Genomic DNA, 20,020 nt, shown 5'->3' with positions numbered 1-20,020 from the left:
CCTTGTGGCTTTGGTTCTGGTGGCTTCTGTTCTGGTGACTTTGGTTCTGGAGGCTTTGGTTTTTGGTGGTTTTGGTTCTGGAGACTTTGGCGTGGGCTTTGGCGTGGGCTTTGGCGTGGGCTTTGGCGTGGGTGTAGGCTTCGGCGTAGGCTTCGGCTCGGATCGGTGAGCCCTTCATGAAAGCAGACGAACCAACAAAGGCTCGAGGGCGAGATGGACTAAAATAGGTTCACTGATTGGATGCTGAACAGCTGTGAGAGACCGGATCCTCAAGCAGGTGTGCGAGGACGACCCCGACACCTGACAGGAAAACACATTTTAGGGAAATTATTTTGGAAGAGCAACTAGAAATATCATCTATGCAGGTTGTCATAGAACTGTAAATTTTACATACATTTTCTAAAGCATAATGACATTTTTTTTCTTGGCACACTTGATGCAGGAATATCCCAAAAAAGGTTCTTCTTTATCCTAAAAGGTGGTCCTCTAAAACTTCAGTGGAAGCAAATGCTGCTGTAGAAATATCCACTTCTAACATTTGAGAAGGCAAAAATTAAAAAACAAACAACCAAGTGAGCTGATATCTGTTTCACTCAGTAATTTGACACTGGTTTATAAAATTGACAGGAAATAAATGAATTTTAGTTTACTATAATAGCAGGTACCAATCAAATCTTTTCTGCAGCTTTATGAAGTGACCAATAACTCATTTTGTGACCCGTGAAAAAACAGATGACTAGACTTTTTAACCAGAATAGCTAAATATGGAGAATTGTCATCAGTTTTTACTAAACAACAGCCTGGCACAGTATTTGGCCCCGTCACTGCAGGTTTCTCCAGCCTGGTTATTTTCTAGGTGGAGTTAACATTTGTGGGTTTTCAACACCGACCCCTTGTTTTTTTTAAAAAATGTTTGATATGGTGATGGAGTTGGTAGAATTACCTCTAAATGTTTTAGAGCCAGTTTTGTGAGACTCAATTTGGATGCTTTTCACCATATTTCTGTTGATAGATTTGTAGATCTGGAGCACATTCAAGCAGCCGTAAGTGTATTTTTAATGTATTTTTTTATTTACTTGCTTGACTGATAATAGCTTATCGTTGTTGCTTTTCTCTTTTCTGTAATGAATTGTTCCTCAAAAGCTTTAAAGTCCATAGTAAATATTTCTTTTTGGCAAGAAGGTGTCATGCTTCTAGTTTTAAAAATGCATATTTAATATATATTAATCTAAAAAAGTTGTAACTGGTTAATAAGATGAAAAGACATAAAATCAACAATTAAATATTCCATCCAGTCTTCATGCTGCTCCTTAAGTATCCACTGTTAAACCAGCCATGACGGAAAAAACATTCTTGTTGCAGCTAAAAGGATGACATAAGAGAGAGCTTCAGGGTGCTGCATCAACACCGGCCACATGCATACTTTGATCAGGAGGACAGACCATTTTTCTCTATGCTCTGTTTAGCAATCATTCATTCTCTCCACACAGCTTCCCGGTCAACTCTGGCGCCCCCTCTGTGTGGCTGCTGCCTCCCATTTCACCAGGCTTGCGTTGCGTTCTCAGCATTGCCAGTCAGCTTTCAGCTCTCTCTTGGCTACCTCCCGTCTTCTGGTGCACTGTCCACCTTCAGTTCTCTGTTTGTGCAGCCCGCCCACAGTAAGTCTCAGGTGCTGTCAGTCCAAGTCCTGTACCTGCTCAGAGCTCCATTTCAGTTATAGTTAGGGGTCCTTTCCAACGGCGTCCAGTACAAAGCAACCATTAACATGTGGTGGAAAACAAACCTTTGGCCTACAAAACATCCAAGAAATAAAAGAAAGCAGCACATAACCTAAAGAACTGAAGTCACACTGAAACATAAGGACCAGCAGCAAATTATTATTGCAACAAATCCGGCAGACCTGAGACACCTGTAACAAGATAAATGGAAAAATAAATCCACCTAATGAAAAAAATGCACATAATACACAGCTAAAGAATGTATTACTCATTTTAAGTTTCTAAAAGCTTGCATATCTATCATTTCTTCCATTGCTTTTGTTCTGAAAACCCTTACTTTTTACTATTGAATTAGGTGAAATCAAGAAACTCAACTCATGTGTCATAGTGCTACTTTTAGATTCCAAAATTTGTAAGAAAAATAGTCACATTCAAATATGTGACCATTTGAACCAAATGTAATCTATGTAAAAACAGTACGTTATGTTGAATGTAATGTTTTATAGACACCAAATGTGAGAGGAAATTCTACCTGTTAAGTAAGTTCATCCATAAAGGGAAAAATTCTAGGGAACTGGCCATTATTTAAGACATAAATATTTGAATATTCCTTGATTATATAATACACAATGCTAAAACTGAGTTTTTTTTTGATTATTATGCCTCTACATCAGCATATTATTAATGAGGAAAGGTGTGAGCCATTAGTGACTAAAAAGAATCAATTTGCATGATCTTATAGAAATAAGATCTTTATTGGTGATGCAACCATTCCTTTAAAACTTGTGCAACTTGTGTCCACAATCATCAGTCACTCCTCTTTCTAGGTAAAGATGTCTTAAAGTGTACAGTTTCTCAACACATCTGATCCAGAGAAGGTATAAAAGAAAACATGAATATCCAGAACAGCATCACAAGAACTTTCCTGATCTTCTGCTGACGCTGCAAAGACTTGACTGTAACTACATTTCAGTATTTTCTGTGTGATGTTGCTGCAGCACCTGATGATAAAGATTTGACTTTTGTTTCCAGGAGGGAAATCATGCTGAAGTTAGCTCTGGTGCTGGGATGCCTCCTGAGTCTCACTCTGGCTCAACCTGTAAGTCTGATTGTTTCAAACTGTTTCATGGAAAGTAGCTAAAATTTGTGATAAAACAAAGGATTTTTCATGACATTAGAAACATAATTACCTTGTTTTCTTGATTTTTTTTACAGATGGAGCATCAGAGATTTGCTCGTTCCAAACATGGGCATCATCACTCTGGGTCGAACTCACATGAGGTGAGTGTTTTCTGTTCTGAGTAAACTTTTAAATAACATCCTGTAACAAAGTCCTGTGAGAGTCGTCTGTTTTAATGTTTAACTTCAATGTTTGTGATTTTATCAAGGCAACCACCACTACTGCAACAACAACTGTTGCAGGAGCAACAACTGTTGCAGGAGCAACAACTACACCATCACTGAGCCAGCTGATTCTGCTCATCCAGCAACTTCTCAACAGAGCAAGATAAAGTCTGACATGGAAAATTAACTTTCAATGGATTGTTGACATTGCTTCTCCTAAGATTTGCTCTTGTGAGAATCCTGTGAGACAAATATTTTTTGTTGTTGCTCAGAATGAACATCAATCTGATATTATAGCTGTCTTCAAAATCTCACAACTATAATAAATGTTAATCAGCAAATTGAATTGTCTTTTCTTTTTTTTTTTACGTAATGGGTCATTCTGCCAGTTTTTAACAACTGTTTTTTTTAACAACATTTAGAGTGGGACAAAATAGTATTTAGTCAGCCACCAATTGAGGAAGTTCTCCCACTTAAAAAGATGAGAGGAACCTGTAATTTTCACCATATGTATTCTTCAACTATGAGATAGAAAAGGAGAAAAGAAAATCCAGAAAAATTACATTGTCTGATTTTTAAAGAATTTATTTGTAAATTATGGTGGAAAATAAGTATTTGGTCACCTGCAAACAAGTAAGATTTCTGGCTCGCACAGACCTAAAACTTCTTCTGTAAGAGAATACTCTGTCCTTCAGTAGTTACCTGTAGTAATGGCACCTGTTTGAACTGGTTATTTATCTAAAAGACACCTGTCCACAACCTCAAACAGTGACACTCCAAACTCCACTATGGCTGAGACCAGAGAGCTGTCTAAGGACAAAAGTAACCAAATTATTGCCCTGCACAGGGCTGGGAAGACTGAATCTGCAACAGGTAAGCAGCTCGGTGTGGAGAAATCAGTTGTGGGAGCAATTATCAGGAAATGGAGGACTTACAAGACCACTGATAATCTCCCTTGATCTGGGGCCCCCTGACAAGAACAGTGAGCAAAAATCCTAGAACCACATGGGGGGACCCAGGGAATGATCTACAGAGAGCAGACCAACCAGTAACACTCTACGCCACCACGGGCTCAAATCCTGAAGTGCCAGACGTGTCCCCCTGCTAAAGCAAGAACATGTGTAGGCCCATCTAAAGAGAGCATTTGGTTGATCCAGAACAGGATTAGGAGAATGTCCTTTGGTCAGATGAAACCAAAGAAGAATTTTTTAGGAAGAACTCTACTCATCATATTTGGAGGAGAAAGAATGCAGAGTTGCATCCAAAGAACGTTCAGTTGTTAGTTTTGCTGGTACTTGTAAAACGGAAGTAGCATCTCACAGTTTTGTCTGTTGTCCCGTAAAAAGTGAGAAGAACCAACAACATTTATGGCGTTTATAACATCTATGCTCATAGGACTCCTGTATGATTCCCACACAAACTACATTGTGTAACTTCCTCATTTCTAATAGTCATGCTGCACACTAGTGAACAGCACTAACAGACTACTTGTGCACCCCACAGGATTTGGAGGTGTTGAAAACATTTAAAAAACGTGCGACAAGCCAGCGTCTCACCAAGTTCACTCTTACCTTAGCTTGTGTATTGCACAGATAGTTTTAGTATGACCTGTAGCCCTGAGACCAGAAAGTTGCTTGATTATTGTTACTCAATGGTTCAGTGAGTGCTGTATGACTTTGTCATTTGTGCGGACCAATTGTGTGCCCATTAATATTTGGCCAATTTTTTGCCCGCAAACAGCCCATAGCTACCCATAGATGCAGTTCTGACTTACACTTTACTTTATTGTTTATGTTTGTTTGTTTATTGTTCAAGGCAACGCACACTACAGCTGTAATTTCTGCAGGTGCAACAGCTACGTCATCACTGAGGAAGCTATATCTGCTCATTCACCAACTTCTAAATTATGCAAACTAAAGTCTCACATGGAACCATTAAAAAAATATTGTAACTGTTTTTTTTAACTAAATAAGATTAAGTAACTAAACTTGTTAATTTTTAAAACCCTTGATGTTTTTAGGAAAATTTTGAATAAAAATGAATAACAAATGAACAATGCGTTTTTTGCCTCCCCCAAAAAACACTCCATAAATTTTATTTAGGATGCAAAAAATGAAAAGAGTCAAAACGTACTTTTCTGACAATGCTATATAAACACAATTTTAGATTATTATAAAATTAGGCACAATATTTCAACACATACACTTTAGAAATGTATTTAATTAATAGAAAACTTATCTTAAAAAACAATCACGTTAAGCAAACAGATTAGAAAATATTTGAACAAAATGTTTTATTTTTATTTTGACAAAACTGTACAGATTTCAACATACATGCTCAGTTTTTGATTTCCTATGGTGAAGTGAGACAATGCTTGGCTTAAAATAATGACAAAACAAACAAAAAAACGCCATCCAATTCTGACCTGATGTTTTACCCCTACTTTGGCCTAAGCCAGGGTTCTGCCACCCTTAATACTACAAGAGCCAATCCGGGCCAGTTTCTTACTAACAAAAACTCAGCGATACCCCAAAGTCCCACTTCCTGTTTAGAAAAATACACTATTTTTTTGTGGCCATTGATCCAATAATTTTTCAAATGCAGCTTTTAAATTGTCACAAAAATCTAATTTTAAAAGGATTATAAATAAAACTTGATTTAAACAACAAACTATATATAGTAAGTACAAATAATCAACATTACATCAAATTATTGCAATCTAACTTGCGGAGTACCACAAGGCTCTATCCTAGAACCAAAGTAATTTAATCTTTATAGAAATGACATTGTTAATGCATCCAAAAGGTTCAAATGTATCTTCTTTGCTGACAACACAACATTTTTTCATGTAGGTGATCATTTAGAACAAGAAGTGAAAATAATGAAACAATGGTTTAATGTAAATAAACCGTCACTAAACTGCAGTAAAACATCTGTCATGATATTTAGCAATAGACAGACACACAAACCCAAACTTGAAATAGATGGTACTAAAATTGACAGAATGAAGAAAGTTAAATTTCTGGACATTATCATTGATGAGGACGGTATTACTTTAAAATCTATTTCAATACTATCAAAACAAAAATAGCGAAACAACTGCAGTGGTACATAAAGTTAACTCAGCTCTGGGTAACAAAGCACTGTATGGAACTCCTTGATTGTCAATTACTGTATTGAAATTTGGGGAAACGTGCAATACATACTAAAGTCAACTTTGTATTCAACTAAAAAATATTAAGAATCATCTATGGCAAAATAATTTAAAATGAATGCATAAAGAACATCAGAATTGTCTGTCACTCATAAATGTCACTCAATATAAAAAGAACATTAAAAAAAGACTACGTAACCATGGTTTAAATAGATGTTAATTTTTCTCTTGGACAAAATTCTAAACAAACACAAAAGAAAGATGTGTTTCAATTCAAGGTGTCAAGATTCAGAATAATCTAAACCATGTATCAATTAAAGAAACCAAATCAAAAACACCTTTAAAAAATCTTGTTAAAAAAGAGCCGCTCCAAAAATACAAGAAATGAACCTTGTGGCCAAATTCCATTTAACTTAGAAAATTAGAAATAAGACAAATTTGTCGTGCCTGGGATATTCTGGAATATTAAAAACAAAAGACTATGATTTAAACCACAGACATGTCTATGTGCTAAAGGAAATGTTTATGTATATATTTGTCACCTTTGTCTTTTTTTTCCGTATGCAGCTCCCCCCCTCTCTATATAGTTATTAATTATAAATGAAGTATTTTTCCACATATAGCAACTTTAACTTATTTTACTTATTCCAGCTGCACATATAATTTCCCTTGAAAATAAGATTCACTCTGTCAAAAAAGATCCTCCAGCTGCAGCAGCTATATTTTACTTAAGACAAAAAAGCCAAGTCAAACCTCTATCAATAGATTAAACCTTTTACTATCATTTTGTTTAGTCATTTGACATGTTTAAATCCAAACATAAATTACAAAACTTGATTAACTAAAATAAATTTGAACAAAACTACAAACCCCAAACCCAAATCATGTGCATTATTTTGCAGAGCCACAATGGAGGAAAAAGGAACTGCATGTGGTTCTGGAGCCTCAGGTTGCAGACCACAGCTGGGGCCTGTTTCAGAAAGGAGGTTAAGTGTAAACTCTGAGTGGGTTAACCCTGAAATCAGGGAAACCCAGGGTTTTCCGTTTCAGAATGGGAGGTTTGTTAAACCAGAGAAAGCAGAGTAAGTCAAACCCGTTTCTGAAAGAGAGGAAACTTATACTCGGAGTCAGTGTCCATGGTTACTTACGCTGTGAACCTAACCTGGTCGGGAGCAGGTTTTATTCACTAAACTCAAGGTTTCTGCCGGTCCCCTCCCCTTTTTAAAGACGAAGCGGTATTTTTCGCTTTAACCTTCATTGCCCACATTTCCGTCACACAGAGACGGTCTAAGTGACAAGAATGGCTTGTTCTTTTTTGGAGGACCCAATAGACGAGGAGGCTGCATTAATTCGTAGAGAATTACATTTACTTCGTGCGAGGATTTTGAGACCTAGACTCGATTTTTTGTCATTTCCCCATACTTTTTTGTTTGAGCGTTACCGTTTTTCGTTGCAGTCAATTGCATATATACAATGAAAACAACATTAGATATGTATTGCTATGTAGATGTTTCATATGTCAAATATTGTCAACAAAGCCTACATCCATCACATGCTCAAACTTTACCTGATTGAATAATGTTTTTATACTTCATTTTTAGCTGCTGCCATGTTCTTTTAATTCCTGCAGGATTGCATCTACATGAAAAGGAAATCAGGGACATTGAATTAGATTAATGTAACAATTACTTTTTGGAAACACAATTTGCTAGTACTGCTTACTTTCTTAATCCCATATAAACCTATACCACTTGATCAATACAAGGGTAGACATAAGCTCACTTTTAAAAACACAATTGAATGTATTAATATTAAACTGACCAACGTTTGCAAGAGGGGAAGGTTAACAAAAAGGTCCTCTAAACATTATCGACGTTAAATGCATTTTTCCCCCAGATTGGTTCTGTACACTGTGCAGCATTTCATGCAATTACACCAGGAATAACACTTTTTTATTTCACACCTTACGCTATTTAAAGTTATTACAGCCAATATTTCATAACAATTATTTAAATGCAAACTTGAGCATTAACTTGAGCAGCTATGTTTTCCCATGCTAACTGTCTCTGTTTTGCAGATGCAGCGGTGTTGCTTTTCTTCGGGAATATGTGCTCATATTCACTGTAACTCTGCAGCAGCACGTCAAGTTCAGCTGGCGAAAAATACGCAGACCTCTTTTTTTCTACGGTTGCCATGGTGACTCGTAATATCTGCGCTCCATTGATAATGGCTTCTTATAGTCGCGGTGCGCACGCTTACCTCAGTCCACTCAGAGTTGATTGGCCTAACTCCGATCAGCTTCTCTGAATCAGAAAACTCAGAGTTGTTAATCTCTCGATTGACCAACTCAGAGTTCAAGTTTAACCTCAGAGTTATAAGAAGCCATTATCAATGGCGCGCAGATATCACGAGTCACCATGGCAACCGTGGAAAAAGAGAGGTCTACGTATTTTTTGCCAGCTGAACTTGACATGCTGCTGCAGAGTCACAGTGAATATGAGCACATATTCCCGAAGAAAAGCAACACCGCTGCATCTGCAAAACAGAGACAGTTAGCATGGGAAAACATAGCTGCTCAAGTTAATGCTCAAGTTTGCATTTAAATCATTGTTATGAAATATTGGCTGTGATAACTTTTTAAATAGCGTAAGGTGTGAAATAAAAAATGGCGATATTTAGGTGTACTTTTGAAGTGTTATTCCTGGTGTAATTGCATGAAATGCTGCACAGTGTACAGAACCCATCGGGGGGAAAAATGCATTTAACGTCGGTAATGTTTAGAGGACTTTTTTGTTAACCTTCCCCTCTTGCAAACGTTGGTCAGTTTAATATTAATACATTCAATTGTTTTTTTACAAGTGAGCTTATGTCTACCCTTGTATTGATCAAGTGGTATAGGTTTATATGGGATTAAGAAAGTAAGCAGTACTAGCAAATTGTGTTTCCAAAAAGTAATTGTTACATTAATCTAATTCAATGTCCCTGATTTCCTTTTCATGTAGATGCAATCCTGCAGGAATTAAAAGAACATGGCAGCAGCTAAAAATGAAGTATAAAAACATAATTCAAGCAGGTAAAATTTGAGCATGTCATGGATGTAGGCTTTGTTGACAATATTTGACATATGAAACATCTACATAGCAATACATATCTAATGTTGTTTTCATTGTATATATGTAATTGACTGCAACGAAAAACGGTAACGCTCAAACAAAAACGTTTGGGGAAATGACAAAAAAATCGAGTCTAGGTCTCAAAATCCTTGCACGAAGTAAATGTAATTCTCTACGAATTAATGCAGCCTCCTCGTCTATTGGGTCTTCCAAAAAAGGACAAGCCATTCTTGTCACTTGTCTCTGTGTGACGGAAATGTGGGCAATGAAGGTTAAAGCGAAAAATACCGCTTCGTCTTTAAAAAGGGGAGGGGGCCGGCAGAAACCTTGAGTTTAGTGAATAAAACCTGCTCCCGACCAGATTAGGTTCACAGCGCAAGTAACCATGGACACTGACTCCGAGTATAAGTTACCTCTATTTCAGAAACGGGTTTGACTTACTCTGCTTTCTCTGGTTTAACAAACCTCCCATTCTGAAACGGAAAACCCAGGGTTTCCCTGATTTCAGGGTTAACCCACTCAGAGTTTACACTTAACCTCCTTTCTGAAACAGGCCCCTGGTCTAAGGACAACAAACTGGCATAACAAGAAAGCAGACATGGTCTGATGGTTGTTTGCGCCACCCAGTGCCTAATGTTATGTTCTTGTAACATGTCAGATCCTTCGAAATTCAGTCAGATCCAGCATATTCTATCATTTATTACATGGAAGCTGCATCTATCAAATGTGAGCAAGAAGATTGTGCCCTGTTTTTAGCCACATATTTACCTCTTTTGGAAGCTTTCACTGTATAATTTACACCTTTCATGCTTTGCATCTAAAAGATATTTCAAACAAACACATTTTATTCATCTCTTTTATGAGGACCAACAGCTTGAGTACAATTTTAAGAAAAGCTTAATGTTTTTGAGGCATTTTTAACATCGTTATAAAAAGTCAGGAGGACATCCCCTAACCTAAACGTCTTGTGAATGGGCTACTTTACAAACTGGACAAAACTGCAAACACAAGTCACATCCTGGCAGCAAAACAAAGCCTTTCCTATTGTTGGCTGTTTCCTAACTGAGCAGAGATTAACAGTGATTTCTTGATAGCCAGTGGGCAATCATTTTGCAAGATTCGCCCTGCAAGGAGGTGATTTCATCGCCTTTATGACACAAGTCAAGTATCAAAACTGAGCTATATGTCAGCAGACAGTATTACGGGAGGGAGGTTTCCTTAAAAAAAAGCTTAACTACCACCTCCGCAGGGTTCAGTGTCTAGTCTTTGTTTTTGCCATCACATTTCCTGCAGCTCTTGTGAGAATATGATGAAAGATGTCTGTCCTGCTGTCCTAATGGCATCTTCTCATGTGCTCAGAAACTGCCCAGCATTTTAGGCTTGAATGTTTTTTTATGTGTTCTGCTGTTGTTTTTTTTTACTTTCTGCATTTAAGCACAAGTTCCATAAACAAAACGCCATCCCTGACATGAACAATTAATCATCTGTTTTCAAAGAGAACACACAAACAACACAAAGTGCTTTAGAGAAGGCTAAGTCACCGTCACGCCTGCACAAACTCACACACCCAGAAATCCAAGAAATGCATGCACAAGTCATTCATGGATCTCTTCTCCCAGATATCCAGACCACTTAAGATGACATCCAGATACTTAGATATCCTTCTGACAAAAACATACCCACCTAAAGTTTTTTCCAGTTTGAAGTGTCTAAACATCCTGAACAAAAAAATTAAATTTCCAGAAAACCCTGAGTTACCTAAACCCCTCCCCCTACTAAGTGTTAGAGAAGATCAAAAAGTAATTTGTGTCCGCTGAATTGCTGTTTGATTGGTTTCGTCATTCTGAAATGTGGAGGCAGAAGATTTTATTAATAGCAGAGTTTTACAACATTATAAAACTTAGTCATCCATGAGTCTGCAGTATATAAGCAAAGTTCTGTAGCCGTGCTGTCATTCTCCTGACCAGTCAAGCAGCCTGCTAACGTTGTAAAGACGTGATTGTAACTATTCTATTATTATGGCTTCCTTTTTATGATTATGATGCTGAATATGGATTTGTGATGCTTATTTTTGTTTTAACATTATTTGGTTTCATCCACAGGTGATCGTTTAACTATGCTCAAAACAGCTCTTGTGCTTGGATGCCTCCTGAGCATCGCTCTGGCTAAATTTGTAAGTTCAGAAGAATTCATTGTATTTGTATTAAACCTTTGTGGCCTGAGAGTTATATGTGCTATTTAACTTTTTTTTTTATTCAATAAAGCATGACAGGGGCCATGAAGAACCTGAAAGATTCCCCCCTAATCTTCCCTTTCATAGAGTAAGACTCTTGTTTTGCCATTATTTTAGACATATTGTAACCAAATTTCTCTGTATGTGAACAGAAATGTGTTTTTGTCGCAGGGAGAAGGGGATTTCCATCACCCTCCTGGCCGACCTTTTGACGCACAGAACTTCCTTCAGTACCTTCTGTCCATCCTAGAGAAGCTTCAGCCGACCACTTCACCCAGTACTGATACTACTGTGTCTGCAACCACCAGCGCCACAGATACAACAACTGAAACCGCCGCCACCACTCCTGATGTTGCCACCACCGCTGCTGCTAGCACCACCACGGCTGATGTCGGCACCACTGCTGCTGCCGCCACCACTCCTGATGTCGCCACCACTGATGCCGCCGCTACCACTGTTTTATGAGATCTGAAATCATCCTCTTCAGCGGACATCAGTTACATCAATTGACAAGGTTTAGAATACTTTCAATGAACATAATGGTGAAACTTCACTTGTTCTCTGAAAATGCTGCTTAAATAAAACATAAAGTAAAAAAATGTACAGTTTGCATGAGTTTGTCTACATTACAAGTCATACATAAATACGTTAAAATTGAATATTTTCTATAAAGTGAAGATTCACATGAAATTGAAAAAAAAACATCAGTATTTTAGTTATATACAACATAAGATGAGTAAGAAATGAAACTATAAGGAAATCTGACAAAGTGAGAGCAGCTGTAAGGAGGGCTGACCTTCCACTGAATAAAGCATTGAACAATTTGCAGGTGTGTAGTGACTTCTACTGGTGGCTGTTGGTTATTGCACCCCACAGAAATGACTGAATGTCTGCACACACCACTTTTGTAACTCTAAATAAACACATGCAAATGGAAATTTGTCAGTTCACAGCAGAAGATTTTTACACACAGATGCATATTTTTGATGCACAAGTATTCACATTCTGTATTACAAGTTCTCAAATCAAATCTACAAGTGCGTTCTTTTTGGAGCATTTTTACCTTCATATTTTTTCCTTAAGTGCATAAAAAGCTGCTGAAGAGAACTAAAGTATGAATGTTTTGTTTTATTATTTAACATGTTGCCTTTCTAGTGACATTCAATCCATGAAGATTTCTTTTATTACATTGATTTCCATTAATTTCTACTTTGGTTAATTTGCTCTTCACTAAAACTCTTTGTAGGAATTTTACATTGTCAAATATGAGAATGGAATTTTGCCTTAAAAAGAAGCAAAGCTGACGGAAATTTACTTCGGGGTCAATATAAACTAAACATTCAACACTTAAGCAGCCGGGTTGATAAACAGTATCTCCCAAAATATAGAATACGTTCCAGAAAATATTGTAAATAATAAAAAATAAAAAAGTAATGTTCATTAAATGCCACCAAACAGGCAGAAAATAGTAAAAAATATGCAAATGTGTGTATGAATGTTTATACTGATGAATCTAAAACCAATAAACAAGGTGTGGAAAAACTTGTAAGCTTTATGATTTAAAACCTTGTAAGCAACTTGTAGCAGCAAAGACTAGGAACTTTTTGTTGCCTTTTGTAAAGACTTAACATTCCTCACAAACTTATAAAGAAATTGTAATTACAATAAAATCTTTTGCATTTGTGTTTTTCTTTTTCTTTGGGTTTCATCTCAACTCTGAAGTTTTTTAAGTCACAACTGCTAATAAATGCACAAAATAAGAGGAAACTGTCAAAGTTATGTTAAAGGGTAAAGTGAAATTGATTAACATCATTTGCTGCTTGTTGACTTTTATCTAGCTTTTCTTTTTTCATAAATATCGAATAAATGTGTAATTTCTACATATTGATTGATATTAAACAAGAACTATTGAGTAAAAGGATGTTAAACATGTGACTATTAGGCTTTAGAAGTTAAACTTTTACTAATCTGTCCTTTTCTGTCCTGCATTTCCACTTGTTATATTTCATTCCAAAAAGTAATGGGATAATTTTTAAAATTGGGAAAACAACCATGTTATTGAGTCTTTATAAATGATCAAATCAAAAGTACAGTCTACAATAAAATGTGGGATTACAGGGGAATTTTTTTGTAACCAACTAAAGAATCATTAAACCAATTTACATTAAAACATTTCTCTGCTAATCCAAATTAATTTGAACATTTTGACTAACTATGAAGTATTTAATCAGCTTTATGTTTCACTTTAGAAAAAAAAAGCAGATTGGAAAGGTAGATTTTCAAATAGGAATGTGTACGCTGTGTTAGGGTGTGCACTGCTGTGGCTCCTGCTGAGGAAATTAATATGATACACCATGTGTAAACAAGATAATTACAGTCTTAAAAAGATTTTGGGAAGAAATTGCTTCATGGGCGGATGTGTAGCTCCAGGCACGGCATATTACTGTCAAAACCCTTCAACAGTAGTATGAAGGGGCCATGAAGCCCTTCAGCTTTGTCAATCTTCACTGACTTTATTCAGCATTTGTGTGAAGGTAATAAAATGCTGCATGTTCTAGTCTGAGATTTCCAAGCCTGCATGCATGATGGTGTAGCTGTGGAAAATATGGACATATTGTTGCAATTAACAAGATGATTAATACAATGTATACTGTAATGTTACAAAAGCACCGTCTGGGAGAAAGACGGTGTGGAAATCCCCGTGTTAATTTTTTGTGAACCTGACCACAAGATTAAAGATGAAGCCACACCTTTGTGGTGTTTGAGCAATGTCGACACACTTGGGCTGTTTAAAAGCGTTTGAGGTAGAAGTGGGGATCGATATTTGATTCACCTTTCTACTCCTCTGCGACACAGTGTCAGTTTTAAGCTGCAGGAGGTCCGAATAGCAACATGAAGTGCATCATGAAGACGTTCCTTCTCATGATTTTCCTCCTCGTTAGTCCCTGTGAAAGTGTAAGTACAACATTTCTTGCTTTTGACATGTTCTGGAGCTTTTTGTTTTATTTATGTTTGGAAAAAAATGTTTTTCTTATTTTTTTTTTAGAGAAGACACAGGAGTGACAGTTCTAGCAGTGAATCCAAAAGTATCGAGGTACAGACGGAACCTTTTTTAAACTGCTTGTTTCATAGGCCCCCTCCTTCATATGTTCTTTTGTTTTGTCTTGCTGTAGAAATTGAGGCCCTTACTGCTAGATATCTGTAGGCTTCTTCCTACTCTATGCAACCCACCTGCGACATCTACAACTGCAACTACGACAGCAACAACACTAAAAACCACAGAAACTGCAGGGACCCCACGTGGAGACAGCCTCTGAACTGCGCCAATGCCTAAACAAGATCTCCACATGGAGCTGCTCTGCTTCTCATGGAGAGTGTGTACTCCAAAATGTAATGCACTGTTAGTTTTGTGTTTGCCCACCTCTAAGGCCTACACAAAAAAAATCTGAATGTATTGTTGTGACTATTGTTTAAATTTGAGTGGTGATTCTTCCATATTTAATACAATTTTTTTCTATTTTATTTTCATAATGTGCAATAAAAGCTGCAGTGAAAAACCTAAAGGATTCTGCTGTGAAACGAGTCTAATTGAAGCAAAAATGTAGACCTGGTGAAAGGAAGGATCCTGTTGGGAGCGTCTTCTGCAGACACTAATGACAGTGTGCTGATGACACAACACTGTAATATCCACTCAGCGCACTCACATGACCATGCTGGATCAGCACAGCTTAAGTAAGGGTGGAAGCTGAGTCTGTAACACAGTGTGTGTGTGTGTGTGTGTGTGTGTGTGTGTGTGGGTGGGTGTGTGTGTGAGATTTATCCTCTTGATCAACATTTTCATTCACTCCTCTGAACTGCTGACTACTTTGAAAAAAAAGAGAAGAAAAGATTCCCATTACTGACTTTTCTCAAAGTTAAATGTTTCTAGTTATAGATGCCAATATTTTAATGTTTACTTTCTAAATAAAGATGAATCTCAATATATAAACTCTGAATATGTATTTTAAGTAATGGATTCTCATCTGCAACCAACAAAAATAAACACAGAAACACACTTGACATTGTTTCTTTGCAGATATGGGTGTATTTTTTTAAGTGAACAAAAACATGGCAGCAATGTAATGTAGTGTGAAAAATAATTTTGATATACCATGATATAGTATTAGTTTTAGCTCAGAAATATGCTTTTAGTTTAGTTTAGATTTTTTATGGAAAAAATATCTAGTTGTTTTATTAAACTAAATCTTCTCCTTCACTTATCCATCAAATCTAATAATTTCTAATAATGGCAAACGGTGTACATATATCTATCTTCCGAGAAGGCCCAAAGCGCTTTACAGTCACAGTTCCATTCACCCATTCACACACAGTCACACACGGATGGGGGCTCCGCCACGTAGCTTCCAGTGTATATAAGTGTGGAGAATGTCCGTAATCTGTAGGGGTGTAAGAAGTCATTTTGATAACGATATAATTCTTATCATAATTAGTGGGGCCGATACAATTCATAGTCAATATTGGTTAATTTTAAACGATCGGATTCATTGAACTAAAATTGATGCAGGACATCTTTAGTCAAAAATTCAACCAGTTTGACTCAAAGATAAATAGCTGGGTACTGATCAGTGCACGTGAAGTTTTCCAGATTTCTTGTATTTTTCAAGTGTAAATGAAATGTGCGTACAAACAAACAAGCAAGTAAACAAGAATAAATGGTAAATCCATTCCTATTTTAGTTTCCTAAAGTTCAATCCACTGTCGTTTTTCCACATCAAAACAATCCAAACAGAACCTCACTGAATGATCACATGTCTTTGTTAAATTCAGTGCATTGGACTGTATTGATCTTCTTCCTCTTTTGGCTTCTCCCATCAGGGGTCGCCACAGCGAACAAGTTGCATGGTAAACTTGGCAATGTTTTATGCCCAATGCCCTTCCTTACGCAACCTTGTCAAACCTGGCTTGGAACCAGAAACAGAGGTAGAGAAGGGAACAGGGAGCAGCCCGGAGTCGAACCATGGTTTCACGGGCGGAAGGCGCCGCAAACCAGCACAAGCTAACCCGGCTCCTCATTGGACTGTAATGATGCTTGATCATTTTTTGCTGCCATCACGTATGTGTTGTCCACTCTGATGGTACTTGGCCATTTTGATATTATATGAAAATAAACCAACTGTACCTCAATCCAATAGTATTTTCCAATATCAATAAAATAATTTTTTTTACTTTTAAAACAATTTTATAACAGTCTAAGTTGATTAACAATTTGCCTCTGACAAATCGATCTGGTTGGATCGTAAATTGAATCACCAATTTAGTCAATTAATCGTTTAACCCATAGTAATTTATGAAAAAATGTTAGTTGCCTGCAAATTAGGACAAAGACTAGCATCTAATGCAACATTAGTTTTGCTGCTTTCAGAAACCTAATTTTCAAAGGTCATCATTTACAAACTTAAATTTTCTTTGTTGAAGTGGCTCTGCCCTCTGCTGTTGTATAATGTGCATACCTTCATTCACTGGGTTGAGCCAGAAGATCTATACAGGTCCTTTGTAAAAATGTTAAAGTACTGTTGCTTTTGTTTTTTTCTTGTCTCCTTGATGTTGTCACAATAATTGAAGTATTTCCAACATCTTTACAGAAACTTCGTCTTTCTAAATTTTTTCTTTTGCACAGTTCACATATCTGGTCTGATGATAATTACAGTGGTTAGACGTTAAGACATTACAGCAGATTCTCTGAGTAACAGGAAACCTCCAGTCCTGCACTTTAAAATGTTTATCTATACACTTTTTTAGACATTACAGCATCATAATTAGAAGAAACAGGCATTTAAGGGAGTTTAGCACCATTTCCTCGGTTAACACCTAAGTACTTCATTTAGAACAGATGTTTTAGGTTAATTTTTTTGCGTTTCTTTCTGCCATATGATTGGTTAGCTCCTTCTGCGAGCAATACATAAGTCCACGCTCCCATCAAAAAAACGGCAGTGAATTTACCCCCAAAGCACATGCGCTTCAGGTCCTTATTGATTCACTGGAAAAAGCTGAAAGTAATTGGAACTTTTAAGCTTAGAAATGATTATCATATTGCTACTGTCATGTATCACCCTACTGGTGTCTGCTGTACCGGTAAGTTAACTTTGAATCGGAAAAAAAATAAATTGTTTTCTACAAATACAATTTAGCATTGTACTGCTACTGAGTGATTTTTAAAGAAATTCTAACTCCTAAAATTCTTCTTTTCTTTTCTCAGGTTGCCCCAAACACCCATGCCCGCATGCTGCCACAAGGAGGAGCCACTCAAAGAATCCATCCTGTTCAGAGCACAAACCATAAACCTGAGGTTCAGACTCCAGCTCCTCTTTCTCCCATCCAAGAACAAGCACAATCTGGGATTCCCCAGCAGCCAGATCCCCAGGCCGTCCTCGAGCCCAGCCCCTCATTGCCACAGCACACCTGGTATCCACAGGGGGGCAGCACCCCAATCAACCCCATGCCTCAGAATGTGCCCCCATTTCTACCTGCCAACCATCTCACACTAGGACAGCTGCCTCTGGTAGGACATCAAACAGGAGGAAACATCAGAGCGTATTCAGATATTAATTTGAATGTGATTGTTTGTTTGTTTTCTGAAAAAGGTAACAGTAGAAACTAAAGGCATTCTGATATTTCATGTTTTTTGTGTTAGCAGATGTTTCCACCTTATGGTTTCTATCCACTATTCGCTCCACCCTATGGCAATCAGATGGTAAGGTATTGCTAGTCTTCATGCCTGCAGCTAGATCACACACAGACTCACAGAAATGATAAAACTCTGCATGTTGGAACTATGGACTAAAGATCAAAAAATAAAAGAAAAAAATCCCAACCACAAAGTTAATTGAAAGGTTGTGCCTTGGAGTCTTATACATTTTTTACAGCAAGAAAAAAATGTATACGTAACTTTTATACTAGAGAAAGTGTTGTACGCATATTTTTGGTTGAGTTATGATGCTAAAGTGCATAATGTTCTCTTTTATCACATTTTCTAGGTTATTTCCCCTTTGTGGGATCAATAAAGTTTTATTTTATTCTATTCTATTCTATTCTTCATAAGGCCACTGCATTGATCTTGAATTGGTAACAAGACAGAATAACAAAAATAAAAATCTAATGGATTTTTCTTTTATCATCCACAAAGTTCTCTCCTTATGGCTTTCCATCGATTCGCGAGTCACCTTTTCTTCAAGCTCCAACACAGCAGCTGCAGAACAATCCGGCACCGCCTGCAGAAAATGTAGTTCCTGTAGGAGCTGCACCTCAGCAGACACAGCAACAGGTCTCCTCATATTACATAACATAAAGAGGAATTTACATCAGGTTTCATCAAATATAATGGAGAGATAAATAATTGTGACATGATAATACAGTGTAGATTTCCTCCACAGAACCCACCGATTGTATACATGTTACAGCAGCCCATGGTAAAGAACACAGAAATGTGGATTAAAAGTTTGGTTTAGGAGAGTTAAAGAATATCAATCTTGACAGGTGTTGTTTTTTTTTTTTTAGAACCCTGCAATTGGAGGTCTTAGCTCAGAGGAACTTGAGGTAAGACAGACAAGATCTGTATCTGTCCCACGGCGTGTTCAGGCAGCCTGTTAATAAACTCAGTGATCTCTCTGATGATGAAACTACCCCCCACCTACCATACCTTCCAAAGTATGCCTCCATGTCTCCATTTCAGATGCAGGCGAAATTGAACCAGATGAGCGTGTACAGTGTGCTCACAAACCTGCCTGCAGGTGCTGGACCTGTGCAACCCGAGAACCAAGCCGCTGGACTAACAAACCCTGGGGAGCAAGGTGCCACGCCACATGTGGGAGGCTCGGCAGCAGGAGTTCGCTCATTACAGGGCCCGGCATGCTCCAGATCACTGCTGAACTCCAACAGTGTGCCTGCAGGTGTGAAGACTGCAGTGCCTGAGGCTAACGCCGTCCAGACTCAGAATCACGCCAAGAGTCTCCCCACAAATCGAAACTTAGTCCGTAGCAAAGCTAACTGATAGGAAACAAGAAAGTGCTCAGTGTAATCTGTGTCTGTCCAAGTGATGTTCATATGTTATTGTTGTTGCCTTTCAATAAGTAGAATGAAATAAAAAAGAAGCACAAGACAAACCAAACCTGCACATTTCCTTATTTTCGAATTAGCTGTATAGAAGGCTTTTGTTTACTTTAGGTTATTTTCTTAAACCTGGATCTTGTTACGTGTTTAAAAGCACCCACCAAATTTGTGCAAAGCCAGAGGTACAATCTGAGCAGACATCAATTAACAACAGCTTTTGTTAAGAAAAATGTGTTTGCTTATGTACCTCGCAGCATGTAGTCAATAATGAGTCTTCAGGGACTGTCTGTCACTTTAGCAGCTAATTGCCTCGTCTGTGTTTAGCAGCCAGCTGCTTTTGTGGATTGTTCCC

General features: G+C 37.4%; 1 protein-coding gene and 1 long non-coding RNA gene across 3 annotated transcripts; both read left to right on the top strand.

Annotated features, from left to right (window-relative positions):
- Window positions 1-14,346: 14,346 nt before the first annotated feature.
- LOC105354180 lies at window positions 14,347-15,616 on the top strand. Its single transcript, XR_908856.3, has 3 exons — window positions 14,347-14,517; window positions 14,609-14,656; window positions 14,736-15,616. It is a non-coding gene; the product is annotated as an uncharacterized LOC105354180 (long non-coding RNA).
- A 1,245-nt stretch (window positions 15,617-16,861) lies between these two features.
- LOC101159645 (proline-rich protein 36-like) lies at window positions 16,862-19,726 on the top strand. Of its 2 annotated transcripts, none has more exons than XM_011475773.3 (7): window positions 16,862-17,694; window positions 17,819-18,121; window positions 18,254-18,313; window positions 18,746-18,883; window positions 18,993-19,028; window positions 19,117-19,155; window positions 19,292-19,726. In XM_011475773.3, the coding sequence occupies exons 1-7, from the start codon at window positions 17,641-17,643 to the stop codon at window positions 19,607-19,609; spliced, it is 948 nt and encodes a 315-aa protein (XP_011474075.2). In that variant the 5' UTR covers window positions 16,862-17,640; the 3' UTR covers window positions 19,610-19,726. The 2 variants fall into 2 exon arrangements, with proteins under 2 accessions (XP_011474075.2, XP_004065923.2); XM_004065875.4 differs by having other exon boundaries at window positions 16,880-17,694; window positions 18,257-18,313.
- Window positions 19,727-20,020: the final 294 nt, after the last annotated feature.

The sequence above is a fragment of the Oryzias latipes genome, chromosome 1 (genome assembly GCF_002234675.1).
Source record: "Oryzias latipes chromosome 1, ASM223467v1".
Classification (NCBI taxonomy): Eukaryota; Metazoa; Chordata; class Actinopteri; order Beloniformes; family Adrianichthyidae; genus Oryzias; species Oryzias latipes.
The sequence above is the reverse complement of the archived record's forward strand: the minus strand, read 5'-3'. Positions and strand labels throughout refer to the sequence as shown.

Excerpts from the sequence above, each read along its gene's own strand:
- LOC101159645 (XM_011475773.3), top strand. The coding sequence starts at position 17,641 with ATGATTATCATATTGCTACTGTCATGTATCACCCTACTGGTGTCTGCT. Across the intron at positions 18,122-18,253 it reads CACTAGGACAGCTGCCTCTG|CAGATGTTTCCACCTTATGG; the intron begins GTAGGACATCAA and ends TTTTTGTGTTAG. Across the intron at positions 19,156-19,291 it reads TTAGCTCAGAGGAACTTGAG|ATGCAGGCGAAATTGAACCA; the intron begins GTAAGACAGACA and ends TCTCCATTTCAG.